The following is an 18,338-nucleotide window of genomic DNA, read 5'->3' on the forward strand; positions in this document are numbered from 1 at the left end:
GGAGCCAGGTGTTTCTGAGATTGGCCAGGAGCCAGGTGTTTCGGATAGTGAGGAAGAGAAGTTGTGGCTGGATCCACGCCAGCGTAGGAGCGACAAGCGTGCGCAGCAGAAAAGGAGACGTGCCAGAGATTAAGCTGAGTCACTGGACCACACCCCACAGGCTATAAAAGGGAGGTGGTGGCCATTTGGACCTCTGTGATGGACAAAAGCTGAATCTCTGGCAAAGTAGTTTGCTGTGGCTTTAAACTGTGTGTATTGTTTTTTGTTTCTGTGTTCTTGGAGTAAAAGGTCTTGGCAGGCAGCTACGGAGCTGCTGCCAAGTTTCTTATCTGTGAAGTGGTGTCTGGAGAAGTCTTTAACCCTCGGCTGGCTGTTTGGGTGTGTGGGTCTGACGGGGACAGAACAGCTGTATACAGTAGTCCTTGACTTATGACCACAATGGAGCGTAACATTTTTATTGCTAAGAGAAACATTTGTTAAGTGAGTTTTGCCCCATTTATAACCTTTTTTCCACAGTTGTTAAGTGAATCATTGCAGCTGTTAAGTTAGTAATAAGGTTGTTAAATGAATCTAACTTCCCCATTGACTTTGTTTGTCAGAAAGGTTACAAAAGGTGATTGCATGACCCCGGGACACTGCAACCATCATAAATATGAGTCAGTTGCCAAGCATCTGAATTTTGATAATGTGACTGTGGGGTTACTATAACAATTGTAAACAGTCATAAGTCACTTTTTTTCAGTGTCATTGTAACTTCGGTCAGTAAATGAACTGTTGTAAGTCAAGGACTATCTCTACTAACACACGTTTTATGCATATTTGACAATAAGCTATTTGAGGACTTTCTTGGTGTTCTCTGAGCTTGGTTGTTTTCTTGCAGACATTTCATTACCCAGCTAAGTAACATCAGTGCTAGCTTAGCCTAGTTGGGAATGAAATAACTGCAAGAAAACAACCAAGCTCAGAGAGCATCAACCTACACATATTTTCTTCTACCAGCAAGGAGTTTCTTGTTTATCCAGAACATATGAAATCTACTGCCCAGAGTCACAGAGTGACATATAATAAATAAGATTAAATTGTGTATACTGCTTAAATACGTACTACCATTGCATATCTGGAAATTAACTTTTCAACACTTACTTCCATCTCTCCCTCAAACAATCCCAGCACCAAGCAGTGTCCTTCATGTTGGCTGAAATGGCACTGAAAGTGGAACTGTCTCGCCTGGCCTACCAGAGGGCAGCATGGGAGATAGATGCTGGTCGTAGAAATACCTATTTTGCCTCTATAGCAAAGGCATATGCTGGAGACATTGCAAATCAAGTAGCTTCTGATGCTGTCCAAATTTTTGGAGGAAATGGATTCAATAGTGAATATCCAGTAGAAAAACTAATGAGAGACGCAAAAATATACCAGGTAAGTAATCTGGTTGTTAATATCATTAGTCAATTGTCAATTGTTAATATCATTAGTATACTTAAAATAAATTTACATTTATATAATTCTAAAGAAAATGTGTCTTTTTTGGCTGGTGTGCAGGTAGGCACTCTCATCAGGATTCATAGCAGCTCTTCTGTTGCCCTCTGAAAGAATGTAGTATTACTTTTAATGCAATGTTTAATATGTTCTTTCTATTCTTTTTAATTACTCGGAATGTTTTTCTTTTTTTCTATTAACTAATTGTAGATTTAGTAATACAACAGATTTTACCATAGCACCGAACAAAGAAAAGACACGTTTTACATGGAGAAAAATGTAAAGAGCGTAGTTTGAAAATATGTCCCCTTTGTTGTACTCACTTCCGGTCCCATAAAAGTTACTGGAAAGTAATCTTATCTCATTGAGTAGTATAGGTAGCCGTCACCCAATGACCACAATTGAGACTGGCAACTCCATCACTAAGCAGTATGGCTTTGTTAAGTGAAGTATCCTATGACCGTGTTGGTTTTATGACATCAATTCCGTTGCGGTCATAAAGTAAAACTACTGTGGTTGTTAAGCAACACATCCCATTACCATGAGTTATGGTTTTACTGCCCACTTCTCCACCGATTCTCCTTGTTGTGAAGCACGCAAATAGCAATCACATAACTATGAAACACTGCAATGATTGTAAAATGTGCACCAGTTGCAAAGCAGTCAAGTAGTGACTGGGGGGGGGGGGATACAATGACAGTTGCAAGTTCAAGGACCAATTGTAAAATTACTTTTTAAGTGCCATCATAACTTCAGACAGTCATTAAAAAGGGCATTCGTTGACCAAGGACTACCCGTATGTATTTCCAAGTTGGAACACTGCTGTTTTTTACTTAAATACATCACTTTTTGGTGACTATGTTTCTTCTTGTGTTTTGCTTTGCTGAGGCGTTGCAGTGTTTCGTTTAGTTTCTATAATGTGCAGCAATGCAGTTTTTAAATATACAGGTGCAGATTTCATCATACTTGCTTCTTACATATTTTCACATCACACTATGTATAATTAAACTTTATTAGTTTTATATACGGTAGAGATTTTGAGTGTGATGTGCCGTGGTATTATTCAGAAAAAAAAGACAAACATCCCAGTAGACCTAAGTTCAGGTTTAATTAAAAGTAGCTCTTTGGACTATCAATTAAGTTTAGATTTTTGTTATATCATTGTATTTTATTATCACAATTATGCATTTACAATATTTTAACATATTACCCATGATAATTTAAGCTATATTGTTTTCATGAACATTTTGTCTATCATATATTTTCTCTTTTTCAGATTTATGAAGGAACAGCTCAAATTCAGAGAATAATTATAGTTCGTGAACATATTGGCAGGTTTAAAGCTTGAGAATGTACATTAGCTTGATTTACAAATGTTGGGCTTTTTTTTTTACTGGTGCTTTACTTTTAATATTGAACAAAAATGGCATCAATAGTAGTATTGTCAAAACCTAATACATGAAAAAGCCAGCCGCTTAATTTCTGGAACTATTCAAGATATTTCATATTTTTGTTCAACTTTATCATGACATGGTTGTCTCTGTTGTCTGAAATCTCTGTAGTATATTTAAGTGCCTTGGATTTCTGTAATTGAACAGGTCCCTGACATGAAGAATTCAATATAAAATTGAAGCCTGGGAGCCATGTGTAAATTAGATGTTGTTAGGTTTGCATTGCAACGATTACTACATATTATATATTGATTACAAGATTAAAAATAGTTTTGTAGATAAATTATTTTGCCTGCAGTTGGATTCATAAAGAATATAGAAGAGTTATACTTTTGTTTTACAGAGCAAAATGAAATTTAATGAAAGCTCCTTGCTGAAAGATGCTCCCCCCAAAAGTATCCCAATTTCCTTTCCCATGCCTTAACTTCACTGATTGGAATGTACTTCAATTCTCTACGATAAATTTTTGAGCATGTTGTAGAGGAAGAAGAGAGACATATATGTAACATATATGGCAATGGTGCGTTAAATGTTATGGTATTCCTTGACATGTACTCCTTGACCTATGACCATTCAATCAACAATTCCAAGTTACACTGGCACTGAATGAGTGGTGGTTACAAACAGTTCTTGGAGTTCTAGCCATCGCAGCATCCCGGTAGTCATGTGATTACAATCTGGGTGCTTGACAACCAATTCACACTTAACAGCTAGTTGATATGGATCCCACAATCACATGATTCCCACCTGCAGTCTTCCCTGCCAGCTTCCCCAGAAGGCCAGTGGGGAAGCTAGGGGGAAAGATCGCAAGTTGCTGGGGCACGTGTTTCCTATCACGCACCGTCTCCTAGCCTCTATGCACTCACTTTGCATTAGAACTCAGCCTTCAGATCTGCACCCCTACGCACACAATCCTGACCTGCATGGCACTTTGTGCACCCTCACCAACCCTCACAGCATCTCTCACATACTTTTTCCTGACCCATGCAGCATCCTTCAAGCACCCCCTCACATCGCATCACTTGAGAATGCAAATTTCTGTCACAATTGCTATTGTAAGGACTATCTATGCTCAGATATGATAAACATAGCCATGCAATCCAATTTTCCCCCTAATAATTTTATTATACTTGCAATATTCTAATGAGCGGTAGTTCAAATTACTAGTACAAAATTCGATATGCCTAAATGTGAACTTTTTTTTATAATGGATGTATATAGTTATTTTGGTATTGAAACCGAGACAGCTGATTCTCGTTAATCCTTATCTGCGCTGAAATATGTTAAACTGTCTTACCCCAAAGAGTCTGAGTTTATTTAAATAGCAAAACCAAATGGAAAAGTTTAAAAAAACACATCTTTAGGTCATGTTCCTGATTTTATTTTCCCAATAAAACATTATTTGCTAATGAAATGTTTTTTTCTTCTCTCCCACCCTGCACACCCCCTAGATCAGGCATGTCAAACTCGCGACGTATCGTGACTTTTTCCCCATTGCCAGCAATGGGGTGGGTGCAGTTTCAGTATGATGCATCTGGCCCTTGGGCCGGCAGTTTGACATGCCTACTCTAGATCTACTTTAAGGGTCTTCATTTACTTTTGACAAAAGTGACAGGAACCCCCATCATAGCAGTGAAAAATCTGTTAAAATAATATTAGATTTATAACAGAAAGATTAATATTTGTATGTGTAAGTTATGCTTGCAGAACTATACAAGCACCGAAAGGATTTACCCACATAGCCTCTTTACCTCTAGTCTGGAACTGCCTGCTTACTGTTCATTGAGTACATTAGCACAGCAATTATCCCTGGGTTAAGGTTATTTCGAAGAAGACTGCCATTATTTTCTTTTGGAAAATGCAAGAAAACCTCCTGTCTGAATAATTTTTGTGCAGTACTACCTCTCACCTATTGCATTTAGCCATAGGGTTGTCTACCTGGAGAAGTAGCTGTTGCTGAAGAGGTCAGACACCTCTTTTGTATAGCTTTTCTTTCCGTTGGTGGGGGTTCAGTCTGGGGAATATGAACCTTGTGGAATACCTCATTATTTTGATCAGAATGCAGCACACAACACAGATTGTCACCCAGATCTGAGAAGCATCCAGGCTAAGTGCAGATCTTCAGCTTTCCTCTTTCTGTTGGTTCTGTCTGTCCTACCAACAAAGCCATCATTCATACCCCAATAGCAGCAACAATTACTATTGTTGTGAGGACTGCAACACTGAAGACCTTGTTGTGGAGCCAAAGTAAGGGACAGAGTCAAGTCATTTTCAGATGACATACTTTTCTCCCTTTCCAGAGTAGGAGGAAGGTACAATGAAGTCCAAATTCTCCAAAAAATAGTTTTGTCACCTTTTCCAGGCTGATGACCGTTAGCAGCTGTTTTCAAAGGTCCTCAGAAATTTTTTTCCAGCTGTTACACACTTTCATATATCTGCCTTGTGAATATCTCACTTTGATAATGAAGAACTTGAATCTGTTCTTGAACTAAGGCAGGACCTCCCACACTCACACCTGATTATCATCCCATTAATTGAAACACCTGACTAATTTCACCATCAAATGAGGGTGAGATTCATATATTTGTGCCACACAGAAATATGTACCTTTGGATCACTTTCCTCAATAAATAAATTAACAAGTGTGCTTTTGACTCCTTTGTTTAATTTGCTTTTCTAATTGTAGGAATTCTATGGAGAACAAATCAAATTTTAAGTTATATTTATGTAGAAATGGTGAAAATTTAAAAGGATTTACTAGAATATATACTGGGGACTTTGTAAATGATCCAATGTAGTGGTGAATAAGTAATATCGCTTTCATTTCCTTTGGCATTTTTTAAAAGAAAATGATCTTACACAATTCGACTTTAATGCCCAATGTGATATCCCCAAACTGTGTCTTAAGGTATATTAGCAAAGGAACTAATTTAAGTCTTTTACAGTAGGTTTAAATTGTTAACTTTTTGAAGTTAATATAAGATTATAGATCTTTAGATAACTACAATCAATTCCTCGGATCAATCTGAAAACCACAAAGGCGAGGGGAGTGGAAGTTGGGAAGCAAGGAAAAGCAAGTACAGGTAATACATTACTTACAAGTTTCATTTAGTGATGGCTTGAAGTTATAATAGAACTGAAAAAAGTGACATGACCATTTTTCACACGTACAACCATTGCCACATCCCCATGGTCATGTGAATAAAATTAGGATGCTTGGCAACTGGTTCATATGGTTGCAGTATCCTGGATCATGTGATCAACTTTTGCAATCTTCTGACAAGCAAAATCAGTGAGGAACCTGGATTCATTTAACAACGATGTACTAACTTAACAACTGCAGTGATTCAGTTAACAACTGTGACAATTAAGATAAAATTGGGCAAAAGTCACTTAACAAACGTCTCAATTTCTCAAACAGAAATTTGGGGCTCCATTGTCTTGGACTACCTGCAAAGGCGGCACAACACCCTCCCAAACCCCAATATCTGCTTTCTATTAACCTAGGAACCAGATTGATTATTATTAAATGAAATTGATAACTTCCCAATTTAGTGTTCTCCAAGTATAAAACCAGAATGTCTCGGAATGTTTTCTTTAAATGGAAACAAGCACCCAAATCCTCCCTCCTCGATTTCAATAAGCAATTTCTGCGGTAGAGCTGTTGCTTAAAAAAAAAAAAAAAGAATTAAAAAGCGCCGCGGAAACATTTTTTTTTTCCCGTACAGGCAATTCTTAAGACAGCCTCCCGGGATCCATTCGGGACACGAGACGGAAATCGACTCCTTTTCCTATTTCCGGTGAGCGATGCGCCTGCGTCGCAGAGGCACGTGAGAAGGCATCGCTGATGTACCATTATGGTGAGTGCCTGCTTCCTTTTGCCGCTCTTGCAGCTTTTCGCGCCCTCGCTGCTCGTCCCGCCTCTCCCCTCCCCTTCTGCGGCTTTCCTCGGGGAGGGAAAATAGTCGGTGCAGCCCCCGCGTCAGCCCTGTCGGCCATTCCGCGGGTGTTTGAAGCTGAGGCCGAGATGATAGGAAGGGGGGGGAAGGCAGATAGCATGGGGGGGAAGGCAGTCCTTTTCGCGGTTTTTTGGCTACGGGGGGGGGGGGGACGGGATTTGTGTTTTGCTGTCAAGCGAGAAATTGGTCATGGCTGCTTAGGGGATCCACGTTTCCCGAGCTTCCCCAAGAGTCGGGTTTTTTTTTCTCCCCCTCTCTACGTAACCTGCTGAAAAAGGCGATCCATAATGGTAATAATTGAGAGCGATTGCAGCGCGTTTTCCTTTATAGTCCAAGTCGCCCCTCTCCCCCCCCCCCCCAGCTATTTGCGAGAGACACCGTGGAAACTTGCCGTGAATTTCTTGCTGGGTGAGTATAGCGATGTTTAGGGCAGGAATTCTTGTGTGTTCGAACTATATAGCATGTGAACGTTCAGGTTGTGCAAAAGCCAAAATGTAGGATCTAGCTTAAGCAATTGCTTTTATAACTGTGCTTTTTAGTCTGGTTTAAAAAGAAAACTCTCGGGTGATCCGCAGATTAAACTTTAAGCTTCTCAATTTGCCGTGCAAGTTTTGTTCTGTTTTCCCCTGCCCCCTCTCCACCCACAAAATCGTAAGGGGAAAGTGAAGCACCATGTGCTTAATTTTAGAATTTAAAACGGCAAGACTCAAAGGAGTTTTACCATGAGACAAACAGCATCAAGAGCAAGAACTAGAATTTGATGTCTAAATTGCATGTCCCTTAAGAAATTTTTTAATTCTGAGCAAGATAGCAAATTTTAGAAAATAAAAGAAGCAACCAATGGCTAACCACATGCTCTCATTAACTAGGTGGCCATCTTGGGGGGAAAAAATCAATTTAGCCATGGTATAATTTTCTGTTGCTGACAGTTTTATACTTATACCTTTAGAGGGGGTTTTTCTGGTTTTAAAATGTGCTCTACTAATGTCATTAATATTAATATTTTCTCCATTTTTTACTAACGTTGTTAAATAGCTCAAGATAAAATTCCAGTTTTTTTCTACCTGTAGAAAAATATAAAAAGTACATAGTAGTAAAACATACATTACTGTATCCAGATTTTTTTTGTACTTCTATGAATGTTAGCATTTTTACATTTAGTTTACTGACTACAATAAATATATGTAATCCATTGTTTGGACATAAGTTGGAAAACTGCATTATATATTTGATTGGAACAACTTTTTGATGAGTTTTACCATAACATTTTTAAGGGAACACCACAAAAAGATGTCATAATAAAAAATGATGCTCCATCAACATTACTGTTAGAGAAGCATGCAGACTATATAGCTGCTTATGGAATGAAGAAAGATGATTATGTGAGTATTCTGTTAACACATTAACAGAAATAGTATTTAGCTCTCTTTAGAGTGAATAAGTGTGTATGTGTTTATATATTGAATATAACAGGGTTTTTATTGGTTAATTTGTTAAATGTTTATGCTGCCCATTTACGCTATGAGGCAACTCTTATAAAATTGCAGATGGTTTCTTTAGGTCAGTGATGTAATCTGGCATGTATTATCTGACTTCAGAGCTGTAGAAGTCTCTTTAGAATGACACTGAGACCTAAAAAAGCCTATTTTTACGTTAATTTGAACATATTTTTATGTTTAAGACTTACCTCTGCTTTTCAAATGTTGCTTTGTTTAAAAATTTGAAATGAAATAATATGCTACTTTAGCCCATTATAAGGGTTAATTATAGGCAATGTTAGCTGATGATAGCTAAATCCAAAGGAATCTGATAGCACCTTTCCAAGCTAACAGATTTTATTAAAATGCATAAGCTTTGGGGAACTACAATCAGATTCATGGAGTAATTAAGCTGATGTAGATTTAAATTGGATGAGATAGGGGATGGGTGAGGAGGGAAAGACAAGATAGTTATGGAGATATGAGACAAACCACCAGTATTTATCATTTAACAATTGTCAGTTTTAAGGATTTGTACGTTCACAATTGTTAGTTTAGTCAAAGAATGTATAATTGGGAACTTCTTAGCAATTTGCAAGACATTCTAGGTACAAACTGTTCCATGCATGAAACAACTAATTTTAGGCATTCTGTACCTGAGTGAAATCATACTTTTTTAGGCTATTATAGGGTACGCTTGCTAAAGAAATGAAAAATCCCTTTGTTGAGGATTCTTCCCCTAATCATCTAAGTAAATATTCATGCTCCCTTTTATGCTTCTTTAGATTAGAAACTAATTTAAATGTGATATACTTATTTCAGGAATACTGTATGTCAGAATATTTAAGAATGAGTGGTGTCTATTGGGGACTGACAGTAATGGATCTCATGGGGCAACTTCATCATATGAACAAAGAAGAAATTCTGGCTTTTATCAAATCTTGCCAACATGAATGTGGTGGAATAAGTGCCAGCATAGGCCACGATCCTCATCTTTTATATACGTTAAGTGCTGTTCAGGTAAACAGATATATTATTTATATAGATTCACTAGTGGCTTAGCCATAGTGTAATGCCTAAGTGAATTATTTTCAAGGCTCTAAGATCTGATTTTCTTTAAAAAAAAAAGATTCCTTACATTTATGGATAACTTCCCATAACTGAGAGTACTGATGCTTCTAACAGCATTATAGTTTCTTAGGTCAGTGATGAAACAATGTTTTATCTGAATCTGCAGTTGATGTGGTTTAACACTCAGCTCTAGAATTACTCTGAGACCTGAGAACTTTTTTTAAAAAAATTAATAATAATTTATGCGTTAGATTTCTGGATTTTGTCAGGGCAACTTAATTCTTAAATCTTAATTCAAAACACCAGGATATCTTAGACCTGGATAAATAAATCTGCTACCTTCAGATTATATCTCACATCATATTAACCAACACAAACTATACTAAAGTACATTTAAATTATATTAGATCACCTTCCTTCCATTATGTTAATCAGCTATGATCAAATGAAATCCCATGTTTCAAAAATTCTTATGTTTGTTAATAAATTCTATTTTATACTAATTGTTGCTCATGTACACAAGCATAAAAACATGGAGTAATGTCATACAACTCTTAGCTGTATAATTAAAATTATTGCTGTAAATGTTCTTGATAATCTGGATAAACATTTATAGTGGCCTTTTAAATTCCCTTAAATTATATTAGTGGAAACAGTTACTATAGACAATTTGAAAAAAATATTATGAAAATAATGCTACTTACATATCAATGATCATTTAGTTCAAGGGTGTCAAACTCACCGTGTCACGTGACGTGTCGCAATGTATCTTGACTTTTTGTAGTGCCGGAAGTGGGGTGGGCGCGGCCTCCATATGATGCAACCAACCCACAGGCCAGCAGTTTGACACCCTGATTTAGTGGTTTGGAATTATGAAATACTTGAGTTTTTAATTCAAAAGACACAGGTTGGGTACAATCTGTCATATATAAAGTCATTGAAAACAGTAGAACCTATTAGTCATGACTAACTTTCCATTGATTTACATAAATCTTTAATTGAAATTAAATATGGATTATAACTCATCATATTTTGGGCATAATATGTTAAACTTGAATGTATCTGTAAATATTTTATATTTGAGGTAGTAAAAAAAATAGGGAAAACAGGATTGGAATTTTTTTGTAACATTTCAGGCTAATGTAAAATAAAATTCTAATTAAAATAGTTGGATCGTTTTCAAATATATAAATATGTTCTTGTGTATTTTTATATTCTAAAATTTTGATATGACTTTATTTTCTAGATTCTAACTCTGTATGACAGTGTGGATGTTGTTGATGTAAATAAAATTGTTAGTTATGTAAAAAGCTTACAGAAGGAAGATGGATCATTTGCTGGAGATATCTGGGGTAATTTTTAAAAGTATATTGATTTCCATTCTGATGAAAGATTTAAAAATCATAATTCAAGAGAATATGTGATGGTATTTCCACATATTTTTCCTGAATTGTAGTTACTTAGATCTATGATGAGATTTTATATACATCTGACTGTAAATGTGATGTGTATCACATTTTAGCTCTAGAATTACTCTGAGATCTGAGAAATATTGCTTAAAACTAATGATTACCATTTTTGCATCAGCACAATTACTTTTTATCATACTCCTATGGTGAAAATATAGTTTTGGCTGTGCAATTCTATGTAAATTTAACAGCAGTAAGACTTGCGTTTAAATAGGACTTTGTATATATAGGATTGAAACTTTAATTTTTTTAAAAATTACCTTTAAATACAATTATTGCTTAAAAGCATGTTCTTATTGGAATATTCATATAAACAAGCTATCCTTGTCTGATTTGATTTGATATATAAATACATGTTTTATTTTTGTATTTCTGAGCTTAACTTAAATTGTAAATTTTTTTCATGTAATGTTTATAGCTTCTTTTATTTCTTCCTCTAGGAGAAATTGATACTAGGTTTTCATTTTGTGCAGTAGCAACCTTAGCCCTTCTGGTAAGTGGTTTGAAACAAATATACACTGAAATGGTCAAGATATGCTTTCAAATAATATGTATTTTATTTTACTGGACATTTAAAAAAAACTTCTCATAATATTATTAGAAATGTAACATTTTAAAATATTCCTAGAATGGAATACGCCAGGAACTGAAGCTCAATAAAATTAAAGATTTCAAGTTTGAAAATGGTATTATCTTCAGATTGAAGGAAAAAGAATAATTATAGTAAATGAAAAAAGGCTATTTTTCTACCACAAAAAAAATCCTGTAGTATTCAGTAGATGTCTTCAGTCCTTTGAGTACATTATTAACATTAATTAGTTTTGACAAATGCTGTGTTTTTGTTCTGCATTCAGAGCTCCTAGTTCATTCAGGCACTGGAAATTATGAATTTTCTAAATTGTAGAGCAATGAATAATGAAAATTAATTGAGTTCACTTTGGAATATTGCTCTAATTTTAGATGTGTCAAATTGAGTAGAAAGTCATTGAAGAAGAAATACCTCTCTATTGTATTCTGCAGAGAACAGTTGTATTTTCTTCTGCCAAGTTGAGTGAACATCAGTGCTTAGTTGGGTTTTGTCAAAGAAGTAATTTTAAATTTCCTGCTTTTCAGGGGAAGTTGGATGCAATTGATATGGACAAAGCGGTAGATTTTGTGTTATCTTGTATGAATTTTGATGGAGGATTTGGTTGTAGACCAGGATCTGAATCTCATGCAGGACAGGTAAATTGTGATAAAAGCTTAGCAATAACATGCTAAATTAATTGTCTTTGCTTTTAAGATTTTTTTTAAATGTATTCATTACTCCCCTAAGTATTAGACATTCTAAAACCTTCTGCATATTGTTATCAAAAACCTAGGTAAGGGAAATCATTCTAAGAAGAAAAGTAAGGATATGATATCATTAATAACATCCATTGACCCTGTGCATCTCTATCAATAAATTTAAGTTCCATTTTTTTTATTTTTAAATATTACTAGTTAAATCAGTTTCATATTGTAATACTTAATTGAAAGTATGATAGCTAGAAGTTGGAGATTTAATTTGCTGCATTTATTATATAAATAATTGATATCCCACATTGTATTTTTTCTTTGTTTTATCTGAATAGCTTTCTAAAATAGACATGAACTTTATATCTGTAATTTTAGATCTATTGTTGCACAGGATTTCTGGCTATAGCTGGCCAGTTACACCAAATAAATGCTGATCTTCTAGGATGGTGGCTTTGTGAACGTCAATTGCCATCTGGTGGCCTTAATGGAAGACCAGAAAAGGTATAAATTTGTGTGTATTTTGTTTTTCAGAATTTCGTAGTTTGGGAGGAAGGAGAATTTTGTGAAAAGTGACTGATTGGTTCTAGATATGTGTAAAATCGTTGTAAGATAGTATTTGAAATTCATTGATACTTCCATGAACACTTTCTATTTTTAGCAAAGATTCTTGATTCCATAGAGTTGGTTATTTTCTTTATGCATTTGTAAATAACCTTGAAACATCAGTCTAGATCAGAGGTCCCCAACCTTTTGGGCACCAAGGACCAGTGCCGTGGAGAAAGGTTTTTCCACAGGCAAGAGTGTGTGTGGTTTTTTGTGCTGCCTGCAAATGGGGCTTCGCTTGTTTGTGAGGACTGGTTGCTGGCATGCTGCAGCCCGGTACTGGTCCATGGACTACGAGTTGGGGACCCCTGGTCTAGACTAGACCTACACAACATACAACCCATCAAGCAGTGTTGGGTCTCTTCTAGACATTTAGCATAAGTGAATAACAGTAAAGTAACTTTATCCTGCCTTTGTCCATGAGGTAACACTTAGATGGTGTATCTATTAATTGGTCTGGGGAATAGATTTGACAGATAAACTACTTCTTATGTATCAAATTTATCAGGGACACTTACAGGTCTACTTCATCAATGCGCCGTGACTGGGAACTGTAGTGCTAGAGCTTCCCTATGTCTTACTAATACTATATATTGGTTTATTACACTTCCATTAATCCAATATTTCTACCTTTTGTAGAAATCCCTTTTATCTCTTTCAAATGTATCCTGTTTATTACTAGATACTCTTTTTATTAATTGTACAGGCAATTGCGAAAATCATTCGTGATTTTCCAGGCATTTGCAATCTGATGCTCTTTTTCTTTAAACAAAAACAATCCAATCCATACTTTTTAGGAAATTGCAAGTCCATGCACGCGTGTATATTTTAATGCATTCACATACCACACTAAAATCCCTTCTCACCCTGCTAAGGCATAAGATACTAGTTAAAAAAATGGCTGAATTACACAGAGCACTAAGCTGCAAAGCAGCTACATTATGACTTCATTCAAACATAGTCATTGTGAAACATTTGTAATTCTAATTAAGCATTTAGAAAATAGTAAGGCAGCAAGAACATTTCAAGATTCACTGTAAATTTATGATGTTATGCTTTTTAAGACTTTGTTGTAATCTGTCCATTTGTAGTCATCTTGTTAGCTATGGATATATAATAGCCATAGATCAATATTACATGGAGGATTTCTACCAAAATTTTCTGATAGATGAAAAATATCAAGCATAATAAATTAATTTTAAGGAAGCTTTGTATAGCTTAAATTTAATTGTGCATGTTTGGTAAAACAAATACTCAAAAATTTTCTGCTCAGTGGCAGAAGGAACAGACTTCCCCTGTCTTGTGTTATTTTTATTCAGGGAAAATATCTTATTTTGACAACTCTTAACAATCACAATTGCCCTAACATACTCTGCTGTCATTTCATTTATCAGTTACCAGATGTATGTTATTCATGGTGGGTGTTAGCATCTCTGAAGATAATTGGCAGATTGCACTGGATTGACAGAGAGAAATTATGCAATTTTATCTTGGCTTGCCAGGATGAGGAAACTGGAGGATTTGCTGACAGACCGGGAGATATGGTAAGTAGTCTCAAATAGTTTTGATTTTACTAAATTATAGCGGTGTTTGATGCTTAAAAACAGATGTACATTTATTTCATATCTAGAAATCTATAACAAATAATGGTGTAACTTAAGGGATTTTTTTTCTTTTCAAATTAGATAAGTTCCACTTTAGCGGATGATCTGAAGATGACTATGATTACATTTTGTTTCTAATTATAAATAGTAACTACTAGGGAGATTTTTTTACCAGAATCAAGGGTATAGCTAATCAAATACTTTGGAAATCTTGAACCAGTTAGAGGAAATCTCTATATATAACTTTATAAAACTTCTGAATAATGTATCTCTTGAAGATGTAACACAAAGGCTTCCAAATGAATGTCAATAAATATAACCTTTAATCCTTGCCAAGATTTTATCCTAATCTGACTTTACATATTTTAATTCAGAATGAGAAGTGGGGATATTGCAAGGAAAACTACTAAATATTGTCAAAATATGTGGGGCCCTTCTAAGGTTAATAAAAATGATGAATAGGTTTAGCGTCACATTTAGTGTAGAAGTACATCTTCCTGTCCGGAAAAAGTACAAATATAGGATGACTAAGAAATCTTCTTTTGGAGTACATGGCTAGCAGGGAATAGTGCTTTGCTGGCATTGCAGACATTTTGTGAATTGCTAAGCCCTCGAGCCATGTTATAAATAGCCAGTACTGCCACAACATTAAAATGTATACATGAAATGGAAAATACATTTCATTCCAAGTCCCAAAATAAACTACAAATAGTCCTCTGCCTACAACCATTTGTTCAGCAAGCATTCAGAGCTACAATGGTGCTGAAAGAAGGAACTTAAGACCTGTGCCTAAAGTTACAGCCATTGCCAAAACCAAGGTATATCATGCATGGAACATTATACTTATGTTCCCAGCATTAAAAGTACTCCCACCAGTCTAGGATCCCATAGCTGCACTGAATTTGAAATTTAGAGGGATAGATAAAATAACATGATGAAGACATTCCTACCATAAGATTAGAATATAGTAATTTCAATTTATGTCATGTATAGACTTCTCTGAATTTTAGCATTATCACACCACAAATAAAGGTGCCCTGTTCCTTATCTTCCACATTTTAAAGTATATATCTGGGAATTAAAAAAAAGCTAAAAAAATTTAGTCCCAGATATAGCTAAAAGAGTATTGTTGATATATTGTATTCTGGCTAATTAATTTGCATTTCCTTTGGTTAAAATACTTTAATCTCTTCCTGGCTTTCTAAAATTGTGTAGTTAATAAGATGTGTATTACCACTGCTCTCTGTTTTAATTTGAATCTTCAAATTTATTTGGTGTAGAAAGCCGCCTAATCTTTTAAAATATATTACCCCATGGAAAGTAATATTTTCAATAAATATATCTTAATGTGTTCTAGGTGGATCCATTTCACACCTTGTTTGGTATCGCTGGACTATCATTATTGGGTGAAGAACAAATTAAGCCTGTAAATCCTGTGTTTTGTATGCCTGAAGAGGTCCTTCAAAGAATAAATGTACATCCTGAACTTATTAGCTAGGGTACAGTATATATAAAATACTTTAATCAGCAGCTTTGAATTTTTCCATCAAGGCATTTCTAAATGTGTTTACATTATAAATTGCCACTTTACTGTAAGCACTATCATTTTGTACATGTGTACTGTAAACAAAGTAAATAAACTAAGTGTGACATGTACTTGAGGTTTTCAGTAACAGATGTATGTATTTAAGTATTTCGCCTCCAGTGCTGCTTCACTTTCAAAATAACATACTGTGTTAGGTGCAGTAGATAAATACTTGAATTATGATTATGATACAATCATTCATCCATCTGGGTGACAGGCAACAAGTACTAGTTAGTAAATTGTCCTGGGCATTCTTTCTATTGATTGAAATTTACTTGTTTATTTTGCCGGTGACACACCATGCACTTGAATGCCCCTTCAGGATATGCGATAATTTTAAAAATCCAGTTTAATTTATTTGTCAAACCGTAATAGTAGAAATACAATGGTATCCATATAGTTACTCTCTATTAGTGACATTATTTAATTAAAACTAATAATACAATTATAATGTAACCTGGTTTAATTAATGGCCTTGCTGAATTGTACAACTTGTTTTCTTTGCTCTAAAATATTTATTGTACAATGTGGCTTGAATCCCAATTTTAGTAGACACGGAATAATTGTATATATTCAAGAATAAAGTTGTATAATATTGTTTTCTGCAAGAGAAAATATTTGTTTCCACTAGAGTTCTAGAAAAACCTCCATTTCATGTGTCACAAAATTTGTAAGTTGACTGAAATCAAAGTAAAAAAAATGAGTTTCTGCTTAAAACAGATTAAAGTTCATTATAATTATAGACATATTTGTCCATGGTCCACTGAAAATGAGAAATTTTCAGGCTTGCATTTTTGTTTTCAAAAAAGTTACAGTATCACACAGATTTTTTTTTTAATCAAATATTTAGGTTCTAGGCTTTATGCTCTATATGACTCATGCACATTAGACCTAGAAAGGCAACAATTGTTAAACCAGAATTGTTCATGCCATGTAAAAGCACATCTGTACAGGTGGTCCTTTGGTTACAATCACTTGTTCAACAACAATTCAAACTCATGACATCATGAACAAGTAGTTATGACCGATCTTCAGATTTCTGGCTACTGCAGTGTATCACAGTTATGTGATCACAATCTGGATCCTTGGTAACAGGCTCATGATCATGTCACCGCAAACCTTACTCACATGAATCATAATTTCCAACATTCCCTGCCAGTTTCCAGCAAGTCAATGGAGAAGCTAACATGAAGTCGGAAGTTATGATCATGTGAGATCCTTGCTTAATTATGGCAACTCAAAACTGTCGTTGGTAAGCATGGTCATATGACATCACTTTGCAACCACATCACTTAGTGACGGCAATTCCAGTCCCAATTGCTGTAAGCCGAGCACTAGTTATATATTTTCAAAGTTGTATTTGATAACTTTTTTTCCAATAGCTAAAAGCACGAGATGGGGAAGTGGATTCTTAGCACAGTGGAATCTGTGCTTGTGCCATGTGCAACTACAAAATTAAATATTCAGGTCCATGTCAACTCTGACCTTTACCGATGGAAGGTTATCATTTGCTTTCAATCTGTGGACAAAGGTGGAATATTAAAATGGCTCAAATTACACTATTCCCAGCCATACAATTTCTTTCTATTTTTCATTCTGTGCCATATGGAAGGAGAAAGTAAAATGGTGCTAAAAAACAAAACCAGTCTTTACCAATCTTTTCTGCAGTAGTCAATCAATTTCTAAATTTTAATTTTTAAAGAACTATACCCAGTTACTTCAAGTGTGGCCTAACACCAATCAAGATGGCTGCTTCCAATGAAACTGAATTGTATTAGGTCTTCTGGTCAAACAAGGATGAGTCATGCAAACATGCCCATTACTTTTCTGAACCAATAATCTTATAATGTATATTTTTAATTTGCCTTACTGAAAATCAGAATTTCTGGTACTAATGACTAAAGTACACTGCTGCTAAACTGGCTTCAAAGAATATCACCACCCATTTGTACTGAAGAAAATTATCCATTGTCCATTATCGGTCAATTGGCAACTGCTGCATTTTTAAATTTTGGTTTTCTTTATCAATGTATTTGGAAAGATGTTCCACCTATCTCATTTTTCCTCTCTTTAAGATCTACATCTTGCTGAATTAGAATAGCCTGAAGTTGCAAGCAAGAATTAGAAATTGGAGCTTGAATATTATTGTATTTCCCCTCTAAGTGCCAGAAAAGGATATATGCAAGGAAATGTTACACTATTGCATAAAGATCAGTATTTAGATTGCTAAATAAAAATGCAGTGTGTTTTGGTAGTCTGGCTGAATACAAAGTAAAGCTCAAGATGGATACGATATATAGCTCTTCAGAACAGCATTGAAGCAATCTTTGGTTTAAGCCAGAACTCCAAATTGCAGGATTC

General features: G+C 35.1%; 2 protein-coding genes and 3 non-coding genes across 5 annotated transcripts in view; all 5 read left to right on the top strand.

The window, feature by feature from the left end:
- ACADM (acyl-CoA dehydrogenase medium chain) overlaps nucleotides 1-3,197 on the top strand; it is a 14,675-nt gene extending 11,478 nt beyond the window's left edge. Inside the window, exons 11-12 of the mRNA XM_015813217.1 lie at nucleotides 1,171-1,419; nucleotides 2,756-3,197. Of these exons, the coding sequence (XP_015668703.1) occupies nucleotides 1,171-1,419; nucleotides 2,756-2,827 (321 nt within the window). The 3' untranslated portion in view covers nucleotides 2,828-3,197. The remainder of the gene's footprint in view (nucleotides 1-1,170; nucleotides 1,420-2,755) is intronic.
- Nucleotides 3,198-6,756: 3,559 nt separating this feature from the next.
- Nucleotides 6,757-16,575, top strand: RABGGTB (Rab geranylgeranyltransferase subunit beta). Its single transcript, XM_015813218.1, has 9 exons — nucleotides 6,757-6,790; nucleotides 8,164-8,271; nucleotides 9,190-9,387; nucleotides 10,685-10,790; nucleotides 11,348-11,400; nucleotides 12,021-12,131; nucleotides 12,561-12,686; nucleotides 14,183-14,332; nucleotides 15,750-16,575. Exons 1-9 carry the CDS (start codon nucleotides 6,788-6,790, stop codon nucleotides 15,888-15,890), a joined length of 996 nt encoding a protein of 331 aa, XP_015668704.1. The 5' UTR covers nucleotides 6,757-6,787; the 3' UTR covers nucleotides 15,891-16,575.
- On the top strand, nucleotides 8,449-8,524 carry LOC114922378. Its single transcript, XR_003810395.1, has one exon. It is a non-coding gene; the product is annotated as a small nucleolar RNA SNORD45 (small nucleolar RNA).
- Nucleotides 9,568-9,648, top strand: LOC114922377. The gene has a single exon (XR_003810394.1). It is a non-coding gene; the product is annotated as a small nucleolar RNA SNORD45 (small nucleolar RNA).
- Nucleotides 10,902-10,983, top strand: LOC114922379. Its single transcript, XR_003810396.1, has one exon. It is a non-coding gene; the product is annotated as a small nucleolar RNA SNORD45 (small nucleolar RNA).
- Nucleotides 16,576-18,338: the final 1,763 nt, after the last annotated feature.

The sequence above is a fragment of the Protobothrops mucrosquamatus genome, unplaced genomic scaffold (genome assembly GCF_001527695.2).
Source record: "Protobothrops mucrosquamatus isolate PMUCROS unplaced genomic scaffold, P.Mucros_1.0 scaffold142, whole genome shotgun sequence".
NCBI classification, from domain to species: domain Eukaryota; kingdom Metazoa; phylum Chordata; class Lepidosauria; order Squamata; family Viperidae; genus Protobothrops; species Protobothrops mucrosquamatus.

Coding starts and splice junctions, on each gene's coding strand:
- RABGGTB (XM_015813218.1), top strand. Junction 8,272..9,189: donor GAATGAAGAAAGATGATTAT/GTGAGTATTCTG, acceptor TACTTATTTCAG/GAATACTGTATGTCAGAATA. Junction 12,132..12,560: donor CTGAATCTCATGCAGGACAG/GTAAATTGTGAT, acceptor CTGTAATTTTAG/ATCTATTGTTGCACAGGATT.